This window comes from Podarcis vaucheri, assembly GCF_965113315.1.
Source record: "Podarcis vaucheri genome assembly, chromosome: 7".
Classification (NCBI taxonomy): Eukaryota; Metazoa; Chordata; class Lepidosauria; order Squamata; family Lacertidae; genus Podarcis; species Podarcis vaucheri.
In genome coordinates this window covers 71,719,196-71,741,713 of record NC_138765.1, presented here as the reverse complement: position 1 = coordinate 71,741,713, position 22,518 = coordinate 71,719,196, and the positions used below count along the sequence as shown (strand labels likewise).

The 22,518-nt window shown below is 45.3% G+C and overlaps 1 protein-coding gene across 3 annotated transcripts; it reads right to left on the bottom strand.

Moving 5' to 3' along the window:
- Nucleotides 1–524: 524 nt before the first annotated feature.
- Nucleotides 525–19,091, bottom strand: LOC309536223 (2,7-anhydro-N-acetylneuraminate hydratase-like). 3 transcript variants are annotated; one of them, XM_082230228.1, is made up of 15 exons: nt 18,980–19,078; nt 16,458–16,603; nt 15,393–15,503; nt 14,399–14,483; nt 12,580–12,653; nt 11,191–11,250; nt 8,567–8,674; nt 7,445–7,501; nt 5,499–5,629; nt 4,833–4,887; nt 4,121–4,213; nt 3,200–3,334; nt 1,696–1,797; nt 1,215–1,379; nt 525–724 (listed from the first exon to the last, which is right to left on the bottom strand). In XM_082230228.1, exons 2-15 carry the CDS (start codon nt 16,551–16,553, stop codon nt 608–610), a joined length of 1,389 nt encoding a protein of 462 aa, XP_082086354.1. In that variant the 5' UTR covers nt 16,554–16,603; nt 18,980–19,078; the 3' UTR covers nt 525–607. The 3 variants fall into 3 exon arrangements, with proteins under 3 accessions (XP_082086354.1, XP_082086355.1, XP_082086356.1); XM_082230229.1 differs by lacking the exon at nt 16,458–16,603 and having other exon boundaries at nt 18,984–19,091; XM_082230230.1 differs by lacking the exon at nt 8,567–8,674 and having other exon boundaries at nt 18,980–19,081.
- Nucleotides 19,092–22,518: the final 3,427 nt, after the last annotated feature.

Below are 22,518 nucleotides of genomic sequence, written 5' to 3'. Positions count from 1 at the left end.
GGTACCTATTTATCTACTTATACTTCGTGCTTTCGAACTGCTAGGTTGGCAGGAGCATTGAAAACAATATGAAACACCTAAAACAGACCTTTTCACGCAGCTGGGAAGAATGATAAATACCAAAACGTCCTGGAGTGTTTCCAAAAAGTGCAAAGAATTCACACTGCCATACCTCAGCAGGGATGCTGTTCCTCAAAATATTGGAAGCCCCACTGAAAGCCCTCCCTCCCTGGTTACCTTTGGGGGCTTCTTAGGGACTTCCAGGGAGAGAAGCTCCTGCAGAATCAAGAGTGGGGAGGGCGTGTCTTCCTTGAATGCAAACTTAGAAAATTGAAATATGTTCCTGTAGTTCTTGTGCTATAAAGGAATGATAAGGATGCCCTTAAGATCTTTGGAATGCAAGCTATTAACTGCTTCATTTTAAGTATGCAAGCAAGCTGCTCCCTACATAGAATAGAATCATAGAGTTGGAATAGACCACAAGGGCCATCGAGTCCAACCCCCTGCCAAGCAGGAAACATAAGTGATTCAGCTGCATAGAGTAGTGTTAATCATAAACCAGCATAGCAATTGACCATGAGATACAATATCACCTCCCCTATCTTTTTCACAGTTCTAGAAGCACAACCCGATTCTCTTTTCTGGATCTCTCGGCTTCAAATACAAGGAGATGAGAGTTTAAGGTGGCTTCTGGACCGGTTCGAATCAGAGATGGGTTATTCTCCTGTTTTTTCAGAGAAAAACAAAAGATGTTTTAGCAAGGCCTGGAGATGAATAATAAATGCCTAGCATTTGTGGAGCCCTTCAGAGTGTTTGAATTCACATTTATTCTTGGGAATCCTTAAGGCGAGCCTATAAGGTAGGTCCTGTTATTAGATGTACCCATTGTACAGAAGATGGAACTGAGGCTGATAGAAGCCTCACCCAAGGCCAATTCAGAATGTTCCATGTGTACAAATCTGCATTTGCGTGCAAAAAAATAAGTTCTCAGCAATGTTCCAACACACACAAAGTCTTGAAAGTACTGCAGGCTGTGCCCTGTAGCTATCAGAAACCAGTGTACACACAGTACAGTCCTTATGACTCTGAAGATGGGTTTGAAAGCATAGTGGGCAATCTCAGAAGCAGAGGGGTGTGTGTGTTTGTGTGTGTGACAATACAATTCCATACTTATTGGGGAATTAAAGCGAGGTGCATGCGCATAATAAACTCACCGCTACAGCTGAAATGAAACTCTCCATAAGGTAGTAGTCCGCACCACTATGAGCACTTAAGCACATTGGGACACAGGCTGCTTTATCTGGAGAAAAGCTGCTTTTCTTCCTTTCCAGGAAATCATAAATCTCCACTGGTCCTGAACCCTCGCAGGAAAGTTCTCCCTAAAAATAAAAAATGCAGGAAGGTAAAACTGTTTTCTGATGACCGCCAGTGTTTAATATGACCAGAGGTGAAACTGACTGAAGGATTTTAATTTTATTCAGTATTGCATGTACACCCCACCTTTTCTTCAAAGATCTCAAGGTAATGGATGCACTCCCTCCCCCCACTCTCCAGTCTATCCTTACAACAACCCTGTGAAGTAGGTAAGGCTGAGAGACAGTGACTGACCTTGGAGATCAGATTGCAGAATTGGGAATTCCCTGGGTGCGGCCTGTGGGTGCAATTCCATTCACAGAGCCCTGCAGCTAAGTTTACCTTTGTCCCATAGATGGTTGTTTTCCTCACGCCTAGTTTGTGTGTGAAGCCAACCATTGTGAAGGCGACAGTGGCTCCACCTTCAAACTCCATATTGACAACCTGAGAAGGGACATAAAATAACAAGTGAACATGGCAGGGAGCTGGAAGCAGGTTTCAATTTCCATTATTTAAACGGATGCTTCTAATACTCAAGACTGGTTTCAAAGCATGCCTTCGGTAAGCACCAACTTGGGCTGATGGAAGTTATAGTCCAAGCCACATTATCTGAGAACTGCGGGCTAGCAAACTTGGAATAGAAAGTGTGGATGTGTGTGTGATAGATGATACACATACACAAATATCTGAAACCTTGAAATCGTAAATCAGGGTTTCCCAAAGTTGGGTCTCCAGCTGTTTTTGGACTACAATCCCCATCAACCTTGACCACTGGTTCTGCTAGCTCGAGATGATGGGAGTTGTATTCCAGCAATGGCTGGAGAAACCCTGTTTTAAATTAGCAAAGTAGAGCAAAGTAACAAAACATCCCACCCCCAAAACTGACAATGAAAAATGTCACCATTCAGAAGTTTTATGTTCAGCATTGACATTTAGGTTTCAAATTCAAAAGCAAGGCCAGCTTTCATTGGCTTGGAGTCATTACTGTTTTCACTGATCTGAAGGGACATTTCTGATTGGTTAAATAAAATGATATAAGGAACTGTCCCCTTTCTATTTCGTGTCAGTTGTCAGGAGGCCATCAGAGGTGCATGTCAGATAGTGCCATATAGCTGACTGCCCCTGCAGACTCACTGGGAGCCAGCTGCTCTTAAACTATCAACTCCCTGAGAGTTTATGCCAGACTGGACTTTGCCCTTGAACTCTGATCGTGCCTCTTGCTTTCCCAAATGGAAGACAGAGATGTATGTGTGTAGAAAACTGCACAAAGGTCAAATTTGCATTGTTCTGCCTCCTTTTTGCCACCCTGAACATTACCCAGGAGAGAATGCAGCCCTCAGCTTGAAAAAAGGTTCCCCAGTCCTGCACTATATTAAAGTCAAGCAATTTATGCTTCTAGAGAATATTCACTGCAAAAGCGCAGAGGATAATTTGAGGTTGGAGAGAACAGGCTATGAGATTAACCCCACCCAATAGACTAAAATGTGGTCTAAACCTCCATTTAAATCCGTATCAATGGAAAGGAAAGAATTCATTCTGAAACTCACAGATGGTACCTAACACCACAAAAACTAGCGCTAATACACCCAGGAACCTCACCAAAATCCACAGGCACATACCTCCACATGTGGTGAGAATGCCCCAAAATCCAACTCTTCTGGACAGCAATCATACAAGAAAGAAAATAACTAAACAAGTTTTAGAAGTCACCCCAGAACTTGCCCTACTGAACATCTTCCAAGACAATAATGCTGCCATTTCTGTAACTTGTCAATTTGGTTAAGAAATAACCGGAGGAGGGCGGCTGGGGAGAAGAGGAAGGAAGGTTTAGTGCAAGGCTGCATACCTGGTGATTAACAACATCATTGTCACACTCGTAAACACACCTTCCGTAGGGGCCGTGGCGCAAGGCGTTGGTCAGCGATTCTATATCGTACTCACCACTATGGCAGACCACAGACACTGGCCACCCAAAGTATCCCTGGGATGAAGCAAAAGGAAGACCGGGTCAACAGCAGCTGCCCAGCAGGATCCAGCCCATCCTCAACAAGTTCGGATCTTAGGAACGCAAGAAGAACTCTGCTGGATCCAGAGTCTGAAGACTGGATCTCCCCAGCCAGCACACTAACCACTACACCTCACTGCTGCAGCCCAACTAGCCCTACAGCGTTTTGTGGCCGTTTACCATATACACCCAATATTGTGGGATTCTCTCCCAAGGGAAGTTAGAGTGGCTCCCTCTTTCATGCCCTTCCACCAGAAGGCTGAGACTTTCCTGTTAAGAGAGGCCTTTGGAAACTAAGGTGCGGACAATGCTGATCTCTGGGCTGCTGACCGTGGGGAAAACTGTATTTTAGCTTCTGGTTCCAAATATGTCCTGATGTACTTTAATTATTGCGTTTAACTGGTTTCTTTTTATTACTTTGTATTTTAGAATGGTGTTTTTAAATGTCAAAAGCTACCTTGAAACCCAAGTTGGGAGAATGGCGAGTTAAATAAATACATCAAATTATATAGACATAGAAAAACAAGTGTGTGTGTGTGTGTGTGATTTTCTTGTTGCAAACTGAAATCATTTTCATAACTCTTTTTCTAAACTGCCAGGCACTTGCAAATTGATCAATGTACACCTCTACAGTCAGAAAAAAACAAAAAATAAAATTAAGTGATTGGTTTGGTTTTTCCTTACTGAGTAACTTGTTAACCTGTGGTGGGGGAATAAATAAATCAACCTATCTCCAAGGTAAGAACCTCTCCCAGTACCTACCCTCTCGGCCTGTGCCAGATAAATCTTCTTTGCTGAATACGGGCAGGTTTGTTCAACCGAACAGTCTAAACAGCGATCTGCGGCTCCTTCCGGCTAAGGGAAAGTTGGAGAGAAGTCATTGCTGAGAAACAAATGGCGCACTATAACTAACCCAGAATGTGGCTCCCAGTACGTTTCCAGACACAATCCAAAGTGTTGGTGCTGAACTTTAAAGCCTCGGCCCCGTATACCAGGAGTGCCTCCACCCCTGTTGTCCAGCCCGGACACTGAGGTCCAGCTCCGAGGGCCTTCTGGCGGTTCCCTCATTGTGAGAAATGACGTTACAGGGAACCAGGCAGAGGGCCTTCTCGGTAGTGGTACCCGCCTTGTGGAATGCCCTCCCATCAGATGTCAAACAGATAAACAACTTTATGAATTTTAGAAGACATCTGAAGGCAGTCCTGTAAAGGGAAGCTGCCCAGAGTGGCTGGGGGCAACCCAGGCAGATGGACAGGGTATAAGAAATAAACTATTATTACTATTAAATTCACAGACAGCATCTCAGAACATCATTGTTTCCACAGTATGGATTAAGGGTTGATTTTATTTCAGGGGCAAAGTTGAAAGCTGGCAGGAGGCAGCTCAAATTCTCCACTCACCCAGTGCGGCAAAATGCACAAAAGACTCTTCCTTTAAAAACATAAAAAAGTACTCATTGGAAAGTTTGACCAACCTTGTGCTCTTTTGTGAAATGGGACAGGTTGCCAAAAGACGACACTTTCAAACATCTGAAAGAAGAATCGGGGAGGGAAGGGGAAGAGGCATTTTGAGGTTTATTTATTTCTAACAATATTTATAAAACACCAGCACTTTTTTTTTTAAGTATCAAGACTTTGTACAATAAAGACATAATAAAATCCAGATCAAAGGGCCAATGTGGAACAAGATCCATTCTCTTTAAAACACTTGCAACTTGAAACAAATGCATTTTCGGCATCTTTCTGGGCTGCAGGGGCCTGTCTGATTTCCTCAAGAGCAACGTCCCAAACACACACACACACACACACACACACACACACATCCCTGCATATTTTACAAAAACTATTCCAATCATTTCCCCATTATTACACTCATCAAAGTTTATTTACACTGTTCAATTTATCTTAATGCTGCCAGCGTTTTCAGCTGTGCGCAGTTATTTTCCATATACTCAATAAATGCTTGGCAATCTTCTTTATACGTATGTTCTTCTTGCTCTCTTATTCTATATGTTAAGCCTGCAAGTTGTGCATATTCTGTCAACTTAAGTTGCCAGTCTTCTTCCGTTGGGACCTCACTCACTTTCCGCCTCTGCAAACAATAGCAGCCTCTTAAGAGAGAAGGGTTCTTCCTTGCATACCTTCTGCTGCCCATCCAGTAATTGATGAGGTCGACATCGTGGCACGATTTAGCGAGCAGCGAGAAGGTGCTCTCAGCTTCGTTCCGCCAGTTTCCTCGTACAAAGGAGTGGGCAAAATGCCAGAATCCAACCTTGGAGGGGGGGGTCAGGGAGAGAAAAGCAGTCTGTGGTCAGTCTCGAGACAGGGAGCAAGTGCTGCTGGAGTGGAAAGCATGAATCACTAAAATTTAGGTGGGGAACTTGCCTCCTCGCAAGCTGTTGGACCCTAACTCCCATTAGCTCCATCAGCCAGGGATGACAATAAAACCTTTTTCGTTTAAACAGACTTTTTTCCCAAAGGTGGCCCAACTCTGCACCATGAATAATGCGTATTTTTAAGAAGAAGAAGAAGAAGAAGAAGAAGAAGAAGTCGTCTGTTAGTCACTTGTTAGAGGCCCTGGAGAGACTTACAACTTACTTAAAAGCATAAGCAAATTATAACATTAACATGTCCACGCAATGCAAATCATAAACAAGTATAGGCACACGTGAACATACACAACCTTTCTGATGTTTTATTTGTGTTTTAGGACATTCTTTTTTCTTTCTTTTTAAAAAATGTATACTGTCCAACAGACTTTTGTATTTACACACCAATTTGTGCAAATAAATAAATGCGAGAAATTATTATGAGCGCTTGCCCCACCCGCTCAAAATATTAGCTAAACACTTTTTCAAGTAGGCTGGAATAGCTCGATAATGTATCATTTGTCTTTTATTGCACCATCCACACACATGGTCCTTGACCAAGAATTTGGGGACAGGTACACTGCCCAAAGGGACGCGGGTGGCGCTGTGGGTAAAAGCCTCAGCGCCTAGGGCTTGCCGATCGTAAGGGCGGCGGTTCGAATCCCCGCGGCGGGGTGCGCTCCCGCTGCTCGGTCCCAGCGCCTGCCAACCTAGCAGTTCGAAAGCACCCCCGGGTGCAAGTAGATAAATAGGTACCGCTTACCAGCGGGAAGGTAAACGGCGTTCTGTGTGCTGCGCTGGCTCGCCAGATGCAGCTTTGTCACGCTGGCCACGTGACCCGGAAGTGTCTCCGGAAAGCGCTGGCCCCCGGCCTATAGATGTGAGATGGGCGCACAAACCGCAGAGTCTGTCAAGACTGGCCCGTTCGGGCAGGGGTACCTTTACCTTTACCTTTACACTGCCCAAAAGGATGACTGGTAGGGTGGAAGGCAGGGAGCCCAACAGTAGGTGGCGCTAGAGCCAGTGGCAGGTGGACTCAATGGATTCCAGTTTCATCCATATCCTCCTCTCTGCTGAGTCTTACAAGGGGCAACACTGAGACTAAGCAGGAAGAAGCTGACAAGCTGTGCCACTCCCCAGAACTGATATAATTACAAAGGCAGGCAGGCAGGTGGCTGAATAAGGGCAGCATGGGGCTAGTGGGGGAAGGGGAAACAGGCAGGAGAAAATGTGGGGGGAGTCATGCTATTACATCATGAGTGCAAGGAAGCGTGTTTCATAGGATTCAGTGTAACCTGGGCATGTAATACTGAAAACAAAGCCTTATGAAAGTGCTTGAAGGAGCTGGGTATGTTTGGCGTGGAAAATAGGAGACTGAGAGGAGATATGATAGGCATCTTCAAATATCTGAAGGGCTGTCACATGGAAGATGGAGCAAGCTTGTTTCCTCCCGCTCCGGAGGGGAGGACTCGAACCCGTGGCTTCATGTTACAAGAAAGGAGATTCCAACTAAACATCAGGAAGAACTTTCTGACAGCAATAGTTTGACAATGGAACGGTCCCTCTTGACAGGTTGTGGCCTCTCCTTCCTTGGAGGTTTTTAAGCAGAGGCTGGATGGCCCTCTGTCATGGCTGCTTTAGCTGAGATGCCTGCATTGCAGGGGGTTGGACTAGATGACCCCATGAGGTCCCTTCCAACTCTATGATTCTATACTTACAGGTTCCAGGTGCTGAATGTGGCAGATGTCTCCAATCAGTCCAGCGTCTAGGAGTTCCTAAACAAAAATAAGCAGATAGGGCAGAGCGTTGTCAGAGAAAAAGAAAACGGGAGCGGAAACCGAGGGTGTCCACTCGTTCGCCCCCTGCCTGGAACAGAAACCAATCCAGTGAATGCAGTTGGTTTCCTCAGTTTATTTGAGGTTTGTGTTGGGTAGGATCAGGAGACAACTGCACCCAATGAGGAGGCTGGACAAGAACTCAAAGAGGACCCTCTCTGCCACCTTCCCCTGTGAAAGAGGTGAATGTAATTAAGGTCAAGCTTCTGAGTCACTGTTCAGTGCCTTTTGACCCTCATTAACCGTCTCCTTTAAAAAAGGGAAATTTTGTGCATCCCAGCAGAGGTGTAGAGTAGGAGTCTGAGAAGAGAACATGAAGGAGACATAGAAAATAGATAGCGTGAAGGAAAGCATTTTGTCAAGGGCATACAGGAGGATCCCTTCTGTGGGAGCCAGCTGGGTGAATTACCACAGCGTTGAACTTTCTACCAGGAGAATAAAGGGCAGACAAGCCACCTTTGAGCCCTGTAAGAACTGCACTGTTTCCTTGCACTTGAAAGGACTGCACTCTCTCGTGAATGAGAGAGAGAGAGAGGCTTAGTATTGAAGCCTTGCGTTAGACGGGTTGCCTGTTTGCTCATCTAAACGCTACCTCTGAGTTAAAAACTCACAGTCCCCAGTCTCTGTGAGAAGTGGTTCCTTCAACACTGGGGTTGGAGGGGGGAACCCGCTGTGCTGCAGAAACAACCAGCACTCCTTCCTTCAGGCCAGAGGGTTTGGCCCTTCATAGCTCTGAGGCTCTCTGCAAGGAGGTGGGGCCGCCTGATTTGCACGCAGAAGGTCCCAAGTGCAACTCCTGGCATCTCCAGCTAAAAGGAACAAGTATCAGGCAAAGAAAGAGGCCTCTCCCCAAGACCCTAATCTCCCACGCCTCCTTCTCTAGCTTCTCAGTGGCCATCTCTCTCACATCCAGTCCAGTCGACACTCACCGGTCGAGTTTGGAATTAGAAGGGCTGATATTTTTAAGAGTACGTCCTCCCCTCACTGTCTGCCTAGCTGGCATACCTTTATTTTCAAGGACACTGGATGGTAGCGCAGGACGTGACAGACTGCGAGGATGACGTTGTTGGTTTTACAGGCCAGAACTATTTCTTTACAGTCCTCTAGTGTTACCTGAGCGATCAAAAGGGAGGTGGGAAATAAACAATCAGTTTCAGCCAAGGCAACACTGGTCACCTCACCTAGGGTAAGCCAGGTGCCCCTCCCCCCAGGACTCTCAACATCCCTGGCAATGCCAGCTGGGGCTCTTGGGATCTGTAGTTCAAGAACATCCCAAGGCCACAGCTTCCCTGGCTTTGTTTCCATTGATAAAAGCCAGATCAGCCACTTATGCAGAGACACAGCAGGGAGACTCCTTTCTGGACGGTGCTTCCAGCATGGAGGAGCCTTTAGCCCAAGGGTGGGGAACCCAATGCACTCCAGGTATTACTGGACTACAACTCCCATCATCCCTGATTACTGACCATGGCTGATGGGAGTTGTAGTTCAACATATGGAGGCCACCACCTTGGCTACCCCCTGCTCTTACCTATTTTAAGAACATAGGGCATTTCCTACCCCTCTAGGGCAGGGGTTAGGCCTTCCAGGGACGCTGTTGGGCTCCAAGTCCCACCAGCCCCAGCCAAGCACAGTCAATGGGTAAGGGATGATGGGAGTTGTAGTCCAAAAACGCCCCCAGGATGTGGACATATGGAAACAGTCAATGGAAGAAGATCAACAACCAGCTAGAGTCACACTTGAAGGCGTTTGGGTCTTCTCAGCAGCGGTTAGAATTTCACAAGTGAGCAGAATGAGCAGGAGGGCTTCCAAAGACAGCAAGGTCGGCTGACTGACCACGCGAGACCATTAAGCCCAGAGACTTACAAAAGAAATGCTCAACTGCTCACAAGGAATTCAGTCAGAGATTCTGGCCTGAGCAAAGAAATTACAGTGGTGTCCCGCAAGACGAATGCCTCGCAAGACAAAAAACTCGCTAGACGAAAGGGTTTTGCGGTTTTTGAGCTGCTTCGCAAGACGATTTTCCCTATGGGCTTGCTTCGCAAGATGAAAACGTCTTGCGTTTTTTGCAAGTTTGTTTCCTTTTTGTTAACACCGTTAATATAGTTGCGACTTGACTTTGAGGAGCAACTCATAGAACGCGGTGTGGTAGCCTTTTTTGAGGTTTTTGGTGATTTTTGAAGCTTTTTCAAAACTTTTCCGACACCGTGCTTTGCAAGACGAAAAATTTGCTAGACGAAAAAACTCGCCGAACGAATTAATTTCGTCTTGCGAGGCGCCACTGTATAGCTGACATGCACACTTTTTGGCTCAGCTGAGTGCACATTTTTCGATCTCAGCCAAGTGCTACAAAGACAGAGGAAGTGCGTCGAAAAGTCAACAGGCATCAGAAGAACAAACCAAGGAAGAATTCTTGGGAGCCCAGAAAACAGACCCAGGAAGGAAAGACCTTGCTTGGCATGCTCTGAGACAGCTTCTCCTTTCCACTGGAAAGCCTGCCTTATGGTCCAGCATGCAGCCATTATACCTCTGAGTTAACCCTGGACTTGCTACTGTGGCCTCAACAATTTCCTCCAGCAAGAGGTCCTGCCAGCACACAGCATTCGAAATTCTCCAGGGGAAGTTTTGCGCTTGGCCTTCAGCCAAGTGAAGATACAGCTGGAGGTACAGGCCTAGGGATCCTTGCATCTCGACTATTTTCACACACTAGCATCACATATAACAAATTCTATCCGTTATATTTTACTTGAATTTCAGGAACCAAAAAGTCATATTGAAAAATACAACTTTCGAATTGTCTGGCCCCCAAAAGGCAACTAGCTGTAACCCTGGTTTAAGGAGCCATTTAATGCCTAATATATACAGTATTTTTCGCCCTATAGGACACACTTTTTCCCCTCCAAAAATGAAGGGGAAATGTGTGTGCGTCCTATGGGGCGAATGCAGGCTTTCGCTGAAGCCTGGAGAGCGAGAGGGGTCGGTGCGCACCGACCCCTCTCCCTCTCCAGGCTTCAGGAAGCTATCCGCAAGCCTTGGGAGCTCCGTGGAAGTTCCCGTTGGGCTCCCAAGGCTTGCGGATAGCAGCTTCCAACCCTGACCTGGTTTGGAGGCTGGCGGTGGGGAAAGCAGCGCTTCTCCCCACCACCAGCCCCACAAGCTCGGGAGACAGCGGGGAGGCGGAGCACGCTTTCCCGCTGTTCCCTGACCTGGTTTGGAGGCTGACGGTGGGGAGAAGCACTGCTTTCTCCACCGCCAGCCCCACAAGCTTGGGGGACAGCGGGGAGGCGGAGCGCTGCTTTCCCGCTGTTCCCTGACCTGATTTGGAGGCTGGCAGTGGGAGCTGCCTGCATCCTGAAGCCTGGGGCGGCTGAGCCACGCGCCCCGGGCTTCGGGAAGATATCCGCAAGCCTGGGGAGACCGGTGCGACTTCCCACCGGGCTCCCTAGGCTTGCGGATAGCAGCCTGTTCTAGGGGCTGGGGTTGGGGGAAGCTCGGGCTTCCCCTGCCCCAGCCCTGCGCCTGGGGGAGAAATAATTTTTTTTCTCCTTATTCCCCCCCCCAAAAAAAACCCGGTGCGCCCTATGGGGCAAAAAATACGGTATATGAGTGTTTCTAACACAGGTAACACTTACCGCCATGGGCTTCTCCAGCAAGATGTGGTATCCTTTGTGGGCAAAAGCCACTGCCGGCGCCTGGTGGGGAAGAGACCACCACAAATTACCATCAAGCAGCTGACATTTCAATGCATCCTTTGTGTCTTGAGAAAGGATTTTTCTAAATACATAGTTCTCTTTTTTTTATATAGCAACTTAAAGGCAGACATCCTATTCAGTGGTCCCTCTCCTCTGGAACCGCAAAGACTCCATTTTGGCTGTGTTTGGATGGTGGTCTTCTGGCTTTCAGCAGAAGACGGAATTGCACAGCAACAATTGGCCGGTTCCTGTATCATTCACAATCAGTGGGGGCTGGCCCATCAGGTTGCATGAGGCAACCTCAGCCTGCCCCCACCTTCCTTCCTTCCTACTTACAGCTTAGCCCAGGTGTGGCACAGACCGCCAGCATCCTACTACACAGTCTCGGTGTTGCCCCTGGTAGAACTCAGCAGGGAGGAGGATGGGGACAAAACTAGATTTCCTTGGCTCTGCCAGCCACTGGCTCTGGCGCCACCTGCTGGTGGGCTCCCTGCCTTCCACCCTACCTGTCTCCATGGGCACCAGCCACTGCTAAGCACAATCTCATAACCCCATCCCTTTCCTGAAGCAAGGTTTTGGGAAGTGGCAACTGGCTGACCCTTGGATCACTCCAACAGCCTCCTCCTTCAGAACAGTTTTTAATGCGTAAAACAAACTTTGCAAAAACCATACTAAAATGCATGGATAAGCACCCATGGTGTTTCAGGGAGAAAGGGGTGTGTGTGATATGGCAAAGTGGATATTAGGGAAACTAGGCAGCATGCTTTTTTGTTTTGCCTTGCGCTCGTCAAATGCAGCGCCGTTTCTATGCCTCTGCAGTCTACTTTCTGCCAAAATGGATGCTATTCATCCTGCTGTCAGGAAACAACGTGGCTTAGGTAATTTGCAGAGTTAATTCATTGTGCACAATAAATTGCCGTCGAGTTACTCCACCCCACTCGTACAAACATAAAAGGAAATGGGGGGAGGCGGAATGTAACCAATTTCACATCCTTTGCAGACCAAAAGCAACAGCAGTGAATACTGATTGTATTTCTCGACTTGGAAGGAACAAACTGACATTGGCAATTTCCTCTCTGCTTTCCATTCTCCAACATCCTTGGTGGGCATTCCCATGGCTGTATGGGGGACACTGTTAGATTCAGAGGCTGTGAGTGCTCAAGCTAAACTCCTTCCTGTTTCAAAGCATATCCCTAAACTACTTCTACTTTTATTTCTCACGCAGGGCTAAGCTGAGCACTGCCACCAAAACTGTTTGCACGCAAGCAGAGTCGAGATGAATCAGACTTGACTCAAAAGAAGCCTTGAGTGGGAGAAGGTTAGCAATACCTTGTGAAGGCTGTCGGGCGTTGCTATGATAACAGCATCCGCAAACCTCTCTTTCTCAGCCGCTGCTGTCCAGTCTTAAAAGAATAAGATTGAACAGTGAAAGGATGAACCGCAAGAGCAGAAAATTACACATATTATGCTGCTGGGTTCTCTTCCCCTCCATTTCCTGTTATTTAGCATAACCTTTAAATGATTATTAGGAAGAAAATTCTAAAAAATATTTATCTATCTTGGAATCGCCGTACCCACAAACAGGCATTTATCACAAATGTACATTCTCATATCTGGGGGGGGGGCATAATGGGGTGTGTCAGTGAACTGCCATCGGAGCCAAGAGTGGAGGTAAGGCTCCCCGACCATGCAGGAGAAGGGACCAGTAGAGGGAGAGAGAACACTCCTTTTGGGGAAGGTAATCAGCGTGACACCGGGGAGGAAGGGGATCAGGGAAGGACTTCGGAGAGAGAGCTCCAAGACTCTTCCACAGAGACCAGCGGGGAGAGTCCGGGACCTCCGCTAGCTACGCCTACTCTGCGCAGGAAACTTCCGCGCAGGGAGGCTAGGCGGAGACTGGGCGTCAAGGAATTTTTATGCTGGAAGAAGTTCAGGAAATGCCCACTGACAGATTCTGCCAGTGACTGACACAGCCATGGAGAAAGGGCTGTCCAGCCAGGGAAAGGTTTAGCCAGGCAGCGTTGCCTAGATCTTCAGCATCCTTTACGCACGAGCAACCCCAATTCCCATTACAGGGTGTATACAACTAATTTCTACACAGACAAAACTCACTGAAATGAATCAACCTACCTTAGTTCAATGGGTCTACTCTGAGTAGCACTAGCATTGGACGAAACTCAGTGTGTGAAACGAAGCAAAATAAGATCTCAGCCAATGTTTCCAGAGGCAGGAGGAGAGAGGAAAAAACCAAGCCCCAAAACAGTCAGAGAGATGTATTAATTTTTGTTCAGCCTCGCCTTCCTGACAGAGTTGTTGTGAGGATAAAACTGGTGGGGGGGGCAGGGGAGAAATAGCAGTGTGCATGTTGCAGTAAGCTCTTTGGAGATGGGGAGCATATTTACTGGAGAAACTTCTAGCTTCTGTGCAATGTCACAGGGATGCCAGAAGGCACCGTTTTTCCATTCCGCCCTGAATGAAGCGCTGTTTCTGTTCCTCTGCAGTTCACCTCTGGCCAAAAACTACATCATGGTCCGCTGTGCCGAAATTGAGTTTACATTATTTCCATAAAGAATCACCCAAATTACATTGTCAATGGGTTAGCCAGACCCCCCCCCCTTTCAATGCAAAGAAAACACAAAGTATATTGAAATCAGCAGCAACAATTGGTATTTGCTGGGTTGGTTTACTTTTCCAGACACAGGACAAATAAGCAAACATTGGAAGAGAAGAAGAAGAGTTTGGATTTGATATCCTGCTTTATCACTACCCTAAGGAGTCTCAAAGCGGCTAACATTCTCCTTTCCCTTCCTCCCCCACAATAAACACTCTGTGAGGTGAGTGGGGCTGAGAGACCTCAAAGAAGTGTGACTAGCCCAAGGTCACCCGGCAGCTGCATGTGGAGGAGCAGAGACGCAAACCCGGTTCCCCAGATTACGAGTCTATCGCTCTTAACCACTACACCACACTAGCAATTGCCTCTTTCATTTTCACCAGAATTCTGACACCCAGAGGCTACATCCTGATAGTGGTCAATTTTCTCAATTCCCCCCCTCTCCACACCTACATGAATTACGCTGAAGACCACAGATGGGACCCTCTCTGTTTTGGAGCAAGGGCAGGGCAGAGATATAGAGTAATAATTGCATACCATCAAACACATTGTCCTCGTCAATGCCATGAGCTTTCTGGAGCCTCTTCCTCGCAAATGGATGTGGGTCTGCCACACCAATCACCTAACGAAGGGAGAAAGCTGTCAGCATCTCACAAGCAGATAGCTGGACTATGGCGGTCCAATGCAGGCTATTTCAATACAGCTTAGTTCTCGAACGTTTTGGCTCCTGAACACCGCAAACCCGGAAGCGAGTGTTCCCGTTTGTGAACAATGTTTGGAAGCCGAATGTCCGACGGGGCTTCTGCAGCTTCAGATTGGCTGCAGGAGCTTCCTGCAGCCAATCAGAAGCCACACTTTGGTTTCCAAACATTTTGGAAGCCGAACAGATTCCGTTTGACTTCCGAGGTACGACTGTACCATGGAAAGCATAGTGGTCCATTTAGTTCAACATCCTATGCTCACAGCAGCCAATCAGATGCCCACGGGAAGCCTGAGTGAAAGCAATACTCTCCGCACCTGTGAACAGGACTGGTTGATATATTGATATACAGTGGTACCTTGGGTTAAGTACTTAATTCATTCCGGAGGTCCATTCTTAAGCTGAAACTGTTCTTAACCTGAAGCACCACTTTAGCTAATGGGGCCTCCTGCTGCTGCCGGAGCACGATTTCTGTTCTCATCCTGAAGCAAAGTTCTTATCCTGAGGTACTATTTCTGGGTTAGCGGCGTCTGTAACCTGAAGCATATGTAACCCGAGGTACCATTGTATTGTCCAAAACCAGTTTAAAGTCCATATTGTGATAGCGGTTTCATAATTTTTGACCTGGCAAAATCATGAATTGCATGAATTACAAATCATTGGCGTGGGTGTGTTCACTATGCAAAAATCACAGTGAAGGAAAATGGGGCATTTGCTGGGGGGGGGTTGAGTATCAAGTGTTTGGTTTGAAGTCCACTGCACCTGGAGCTATTTTGACATCAGTAGAAGGGTGTGTTCACAAGCCCCAGAAGACCCCTGAGCTGCTCTTACCTTCATGCGTGCAGGAAACTGCTGAGCAAAAGAGGAATAATTCCTTCCCCGACTTCCAGCTCCAATCACGAGAACAGTGACTTGGCGAGACATCTCGGTGTTGCTTTCCATCTGCGTCAAGGAAACAAAAACTTAGGACAAGCTTACGGCTGGGAAGTTCCTGCAAAGTTATGGCTTTATCTGGATTTGACTGCATCCCAGAATTTATTGCTGACAGCTTCAATGTACTTCCAGGGAATCATCATCATATTATTCATAGCCTTCTTTTTATCTCCCCACAATAACCATGTTTCTGCTCTGCAACATTCTCCTTCTTAAATTGTGAGCCGCAAGATGTCAAACATGCAAGGCCATTGTTTGTTTCTGCACCTCTGAAACATTTGTACTGTTATATGTAACGAAACGACCTATTTTTTAAAAGAAAGAAAGAATATGAAAAGAACTTTTGCAGAGAGAATTCAGGAAATGAAACTATCCGCAATCCACAATTTACTTACCGTACATGCCTGCTTTGTTTGCATTTCCTGGCTTCTTTTGCTAATCTTGGCAGCGATTCAGGGAAATGCCAAGAGGTTGTGAAGCCTCAGACCTTAATCATCAGCTTCTAAAATGTCCTACAATGTCCTTACAATTTCAAGCCTACTTCTCAGTCATAAGGTCTAGAAACTTGATATATATTTAAAAAGAAGAGGAGGAGGGTCTCACAAAGTAGAATTCTATACTCAATATCAAATTCCAAATTACCCTAAACTAATCAATAAAAACATTTATTTTATTTTTCTTAGATTTAAAACGGGCATGTATAGAAGAGGCAAATCATGATGTAGAAATGAGTGGTCAACGCTTGCAGGGAGAAGCTCAGAACGAGCTTGCAAGAGAGATTAAAAATAATAAAAAATGGTTTTCTGCAGCTATGTTTGAAGCAAGAGGAAGAACAAGCAAGCAGTAGGTCCTCTGCATGGAGAAGATGAAGAAATGCTATTGGGTGTCAGAGAGAAGGTAGAATTGTTCAACACCTATCCAGGGCCTGCTGAGCCGTGTTCAAGGATTACCAAAGGAACTCACATTTGGAATCTCAGAGTTTCCTCCTCTAATATTTGAGAATTCTTGGGGAACAGGTGAAGTCCCTGTGGGCTGGAAGCAGGAAGGTTTTGCTCCCATCTTCAAAAAGGCAACTACCAACTGGTCAGCTTGCTTTACCAGGAAAGGTCCTAGAACAGAATTAAACAGTCGGTCTGTGAGCACTTTGAAAAAGATGCTTTGATTACCAAGACCAACCATGGGTTTCTGAAAAACAAGTCATGCCAGACTAATCTTATTTCTTTTCTCTTTTTTGGGGTTACAAGTTTGCTGGATCAGGGGAATGCTGTGGGTGTAGCGTATCTTGATTTCAGTAGAGCTTCCTGGTAAAATGTTAGGCTAGCTAGACAATATTAGTTAGGTGGATTTGAAACTGGCTGACTGACCAAACCCAAACAGTGCTCACCAATAGTTCCTTCCCATCCCATAAAAGAGTGAGAAGTGGGGTGCCACAGGGTTCTGTCCTGGGCCCGGTGTTGTTCAACTGCAGCGGCTCGTATACTTGTGGCCAAGGGATGGAAAGATCACGAGGGTCCAAAATAACAGATTGGCAAATCAAATTACACGAATTGGTGGAGATGGCTCAATTGACTAGTAAACTCAGAGGATACTCAAAGCAAAAATTTGTGGGAAAATGGGATGGTTATAGAAGATATGTGCAAAAAATACAATAATAGTTTTGACTCCGTGCTAGCATTCGAGTGATAAATTAACTAAAAGGAGGTGGACAACAATTAAGGATGTATTATGTTTTCAGAATGTATTGGAAAATTTATATAGAAAGGTTTATTGTTTTGTGTACATTCGATTGTAAGATAAAATATATGCAAAGGGACTTGACAGGAAGTCAAAGTTGAAGAAAAGATTTTGGAAGATAAAAGGGGAAAAATATTTACTTTCATTATTATCATTTTGTGTGCGGGGGGTGTGGATGTCTGCACATATGTGTGTTTTTGTATGGAATGTTTGGGAGGAAATAAGACGGTAAATAAACTAAATATTGATGTATGTAATTTTTATTTCTTAATTATATTTAGTGGTAGTATGGTTGTATTTTTTTGTAACATAAAATCATTCAATAAAAATTATTTTTTTTTTTTAAAAAAGGTGAGAAGTGGGGTGCTGCAGGGTTCTGTCCTGGGCCTGGTGTTGTTCAACATCTTTATAAATGACTTGGTTGAAGGAACTGGGCCGGGTGCTTGTCAAACTTGCAGATGACACCAAATTAGGAAATGTAGCTAATACCACATAAGACAGAGTCAAGATTCAAGGATTTAACATAACCTTAGCAGATGGGAGAACTAGGCCAAAATTAACAAAATGAATTCCAATAGGGACAAATATAGGATGGGGGACATATGGGTTGACAGCAGCACAGTACATATAAGAAAGTTCTAGGGGTCTTAGTAGACCACAAGCTTAACAGAGTCAGGAGTGTGATGCAGTAGCAAAAAAAAGCTAACACTGTTCTAGGCTGGATCAACAGAAGTATAGTGTCCAGATCAATGGAAGTAACAGTTCTACTCTTATTCTGCCTTAGTCAGATCCTGTATCCAGTTCTGGTCAACACAGTTTAAGAAGGATATTGACAAGCAGGAAAGTGTGCAAGGGACAGCAACCAAGATGATCATGGGTCTGGAAACCAAGCCCTATGAGGAACAGCTGAAGGAGTTGGGTATGTTTAGGCTGGAGAAAAGAAGACCGAGAGGTGATATGAGAGCCATCTTCTATGCTTCTGTGAATAGTGTGTCCAATTTGTTTTTAAAACTGTTAGTTTGGGGTGGCATCCAATATTAGTCCTGCTCAGAGCAGACCCATTGAAATTAATAACCCAAGTTATTAATAACCCATTAACTTCAACAAGTCTACTTTGATTTGAACGTCGGCTACAACACGTTACCTGTATTTTAATAACTTTTGTCTCATTTATTTTATTTTATTTGTTGATACTTATTCAAAGATATACATACATACCCATTACAAAGTATATTTTTATGATATGCCGAAATAAAACTGCTCCTTTTTTAGTTTAAGTAGTTAAGTCAGAAGGAGGAAAATACAAGAAAAGGATAAATCGAAAGGAGAAGGAAGAGAGATGGAAAATAAAGAAAAAGCTATTTTTTTAATGAACGTTTTATATTATTTTATGTAAACCGCTTACAGATGGTATTACCATTACTATTATTAGGCAAAATACAAATCCTGGTAAATATTTAATATTTAAATATTTAAGCCCCACCACCTTTCTACCTTGAGCTCCTTGGAGGAAACGTGGGGTGTAAAAGCATTTACGGTAATACAGCTTAAAAATGCAAGCCCGCCACATCCCACATAGCGCTGGCTAAACAGCAAGAGGAGGGAAGTATCTTAAACCTGAAACTAACGTTGGGGAAGCTTTGTAGCGATGCTTTGAGACCATCACCCTGGTTTGTTTGTTTTAAAGTGATTTCCTCCCGCTAACAGCATCCCTTCGTGTTATCAGTTTTATAGTTTGCATTGAGAGAGACTCACCGGACATTAGCAGAGCTTGTTCTGATCTGATCGCTGAGCACGATTAACACCGACCTCAGAACAGAACGCTCAGCTGGGCAGGGAGCCACGCCCACTTCCAGATTCCCCATTCACGCGGGGCTCTCCGAACTCAAGCCAATCAATGGGCGCGGATGACTTCGCACGGGAGGAATTTTATTGGCCGACAAGAAAAGTTGGGGCGGGGAAATGAGGATGCCAGCTGTTGATTGGTTCTGCGTTTAGACCGGTTAACTTTGAACTCCAACCGCAATTAGTTAACAGTGAGGAATTATGGGGATTGTAGGCAGGAACATCTGGAGCTCACCAGGCTATCGCTGAGCTAAGGAGATGCACACACAGTGCCTACTCAGAGGTAGGCATCATTGAGACCAGCGGAGCTTACTCACAGGTAAGTATGTGCAACATACTTGTGTAGCATTGCAGCCTCAGCTATCCTTTAAAATAAAATAAATAAATAATAATAATAATAATAATAATAATAATAATAATAATAATAATATAGAATTATAGAATTGTAGAGCTGGAAGAGACCACGAGGGTCATCTAGTTCAGCTCCTTGCAATGCAGGAATACAAATTCCTTCCAGAAGCACCTTAGAGACCAACTAAGTTTGTTATTGTATGAGCTTTCGTGTGCATGCGCACTTCTTCAGATACACTGAAAGAGAAGTCACCAGACCTTTATATATAGTGAGAGGGTGGGGAGGGGTATTACTCAGAAGGGTGGTGGGAATGGGTGATTGGCTGATAGGTGTGGTAAACCTGTTGACGGACTGTTAACGACTGCAATTGGTTTTACAGGGAAAAGCAAGGGGTGAGATGGTTAAAAATAGCTTTATCATGTATAATTTTTTTATTTTGTTTTGGCTACGACAGACCAGCATGGCTACCTACCTGTAACTACTGCTTATATCTATTTATTCTTAATTATGCAAGTGCATATTGATAATTTTATTTTTAAAGTGTGTGGTTATTTAATTGTATCCGCCTGCCACCTTCCAAGGGAGCTCTTCCTGCTATCAAAGAGTTCTTGGTGTCAGAAAATTCTTCCTAATGTTTAGTCGGAATCTCCTTTCTTGTAACATGAATCCCATCTGCTTTATGGAGATAGTAATACACACCCCTACCTTCCAGGGCTGCTATAAAGACTGCATGCATGTGAAATGTTTAGAATGATGTGCTAGGCATGTATTGTTACCCTTATTACAAGTGAAGGGACGCAGGTGGCGCTGTGGTCTAAACCACTGAGCCTAGGGCTTGCTGATCGGAAGGTCGAAGGTTCGAATCCCCGCGACGGGGTGAGCTCCCATTGCTCGGTCCCAGCTCCTGCCAACCTAGCACATCAAAGTGCAAGTAGATAAATAGGTACTGTTCTGGCAGGAAGGTAAACGGCATTTCCATGCACTGCTCTGGTTTCGCCAGAAGCGGCTTAGTCATGCTGGCCACATGACCCCGAAAAACTGTCTGTGGACAAACGTCGGCTCCCTTGGCCAGTAAAGCGGGATGAGCCCCAAAACCCCAGTCGTTCACGACTGGACTTAACTGTAAGGGGTCCTTTACCTTTACCTTTATTACAAGTGAGAACCCACAACAAAATGTTGTAGTGTGGAGTGTGCCAACCAGCTAGCCATTCCTTCTCCAGGATATTCCATGACAACCACAACTTTTCAGCTTTTTCTTTCCCAAGAAGCACCCTAGTCCTCCTTGTGCTGTTCCCTGCCCTGTGCTGCAATAGTGCTTTTCCCCTAAAAAATTTTGTTGGATCTTCAGGACTCCCTTGAGTATGCTGACAGCCTCCTTACTTCTGAGTGGACCATTTCATTCACCAACAGAGTTCACTAGAGGAAGCTGTTATGTGTTTATTGCTTTTTTAATATTAATATTGATATTGATGTGGCATTTATTGGATTCGACACTGAGCTCTCTCTCTCCCCCCCCCCCATGGCTAATGCTTTTTAAAGTTATTTAGCTCCCCTGTGGATTTCTGTAAACTGCTTTGATCACTGCTGTGATGCTCCAACAGATCACTTCCAGAGGCATATGGCTCTTGGGAAGGAAGGTTCCTTACCCCTGGGCTGCTTGTTTGAAATGACGGGTTACATTTTTCAAACAAACAAACCAGCCTACTAACTGAGAAAACTGCAGGAGTAAAGTGGCAAAATCTGAAGCGGTATACAGTATACTTGCATTCAGTGTCTGATTTATGTATAAGCTAAACAAGCTATAGCTTAGGGCCCCACTCGTTGGCCCCCCCCCCCAAAATGTAAAGAAAACAAACCCTGGATGTTCATTTCCAAAATACAGTGGTACCTCGGATTACAGACGCTTCAGGTTACAGACTCCACTAACCCAGAAATAGTACCTCGGGTTAAGAACTTTGCTTCAGGATGAGAACAGGAATTACGCAGCAGTGGCGTGGCAGCAGCGGGAGGCCCCATTAGCTAAAGTGGTGCTTCAGGTTAAGAACAGTTTCAGGTTAAGAATGGACCTCCGGAACGAATTAAGTTCTTAACCCAAGGTACCACTGTATAAGATAAAAAACAAATAAAATAAAACCTATATACAGCAACAGTGTTTTGTGTTGTATAGGCTTCTATGATGTAAGTAATGGACCCCGTCTGCTAGCCTGTTCCCTAAAATATCATTGGTTTGCTCATTTCTATATATAGGGTGCTTACATTCTGCATGGACTCTTTGCATGGCAACATGTGCAAATGGCTTTAGACACCTATTAGGTCCATAAATTACCATATAGCATATATTCAGCACAAAAAACAGTGACAATTTGTTGTTGACAAAGGACAGCTGGACATATAAAGGGCCCCATTACCGTCAGTAGCTTAGGGCCTCATCAAACCTAAATCCGGCCCTGCCTGCATTCAGTTATCCCTGTTTACATGTGAGAACAGAACCATGCATGTACAGAAAAGGTGGAGTAGGGGCAACTTTGTCCAACGACATTCGTCATTGTGTCTGACCGCACCCACTGTTGTGAATGAAATTTAGCTGGTGACAAGCTGGTATGTTGATCAAAAAGCCACATTTCCATAACACAACCGGTCCTTCCTTGCAGTGGGAAAGGAACATCAGAACACAGGACAGAGGCGCTAGCATTACAACTGTGAAAACCAAGACAACACAGCCCATGTCTGAATGTGTCTGAATGTGCCTGGTGTTGCCACATTATTGCTGCCTGGAGCCATAGTGCAACAAAATCAGGACAGCCTGGGATATTTGTGATATGAAGAGTCCCAGGATTTCAGCAGGAAGCGAAAGGAAATGCCCAGATTGGAAATGAAGCAATATGCCCGTCCTAAAATATTTGCACTTGCAAATGGTATTGAAAGCAGGTTTGCTCAGGTATAATCATGAGCACAAATCTCAGGTAGTACAATGGGTCAGTGTGCCTGGCTGTTAAGCAGAAGTTTGGTGGTTCAAGCCCACTCAGGGATGGCTGTGGGCAGGATTCGTGCATTGCTGGGGGTTGGACTGGATGACCCTCTGTGTCCCTTCTG

Excerpts from the sequence above, each read along its gene's own strand:
- LOC309536223 (XM_082230228.1), bottom strand. The coding sequence starts at position 16,553 with ATGGGAGCAAAACCTTCCTGCTTCCAGCCCACAGGGACTTCACCTGTT. Across the intron at positions 12,654-14,398 it reads CGAGGACAATGTGTTTGATG|ACTGGACAGCAGCGGCTGAG; the intron begins GTATGCAATTAT and ends TATTCTTTTAAG. Across the intron at positions 11,251-12,579 it reads CGCCCGACAGCCTTCACAAG|GCGCCGGCAGTGGCTTTTGC; the intron begins GTATTGCTAACC and ends CTTCCCCACCAG.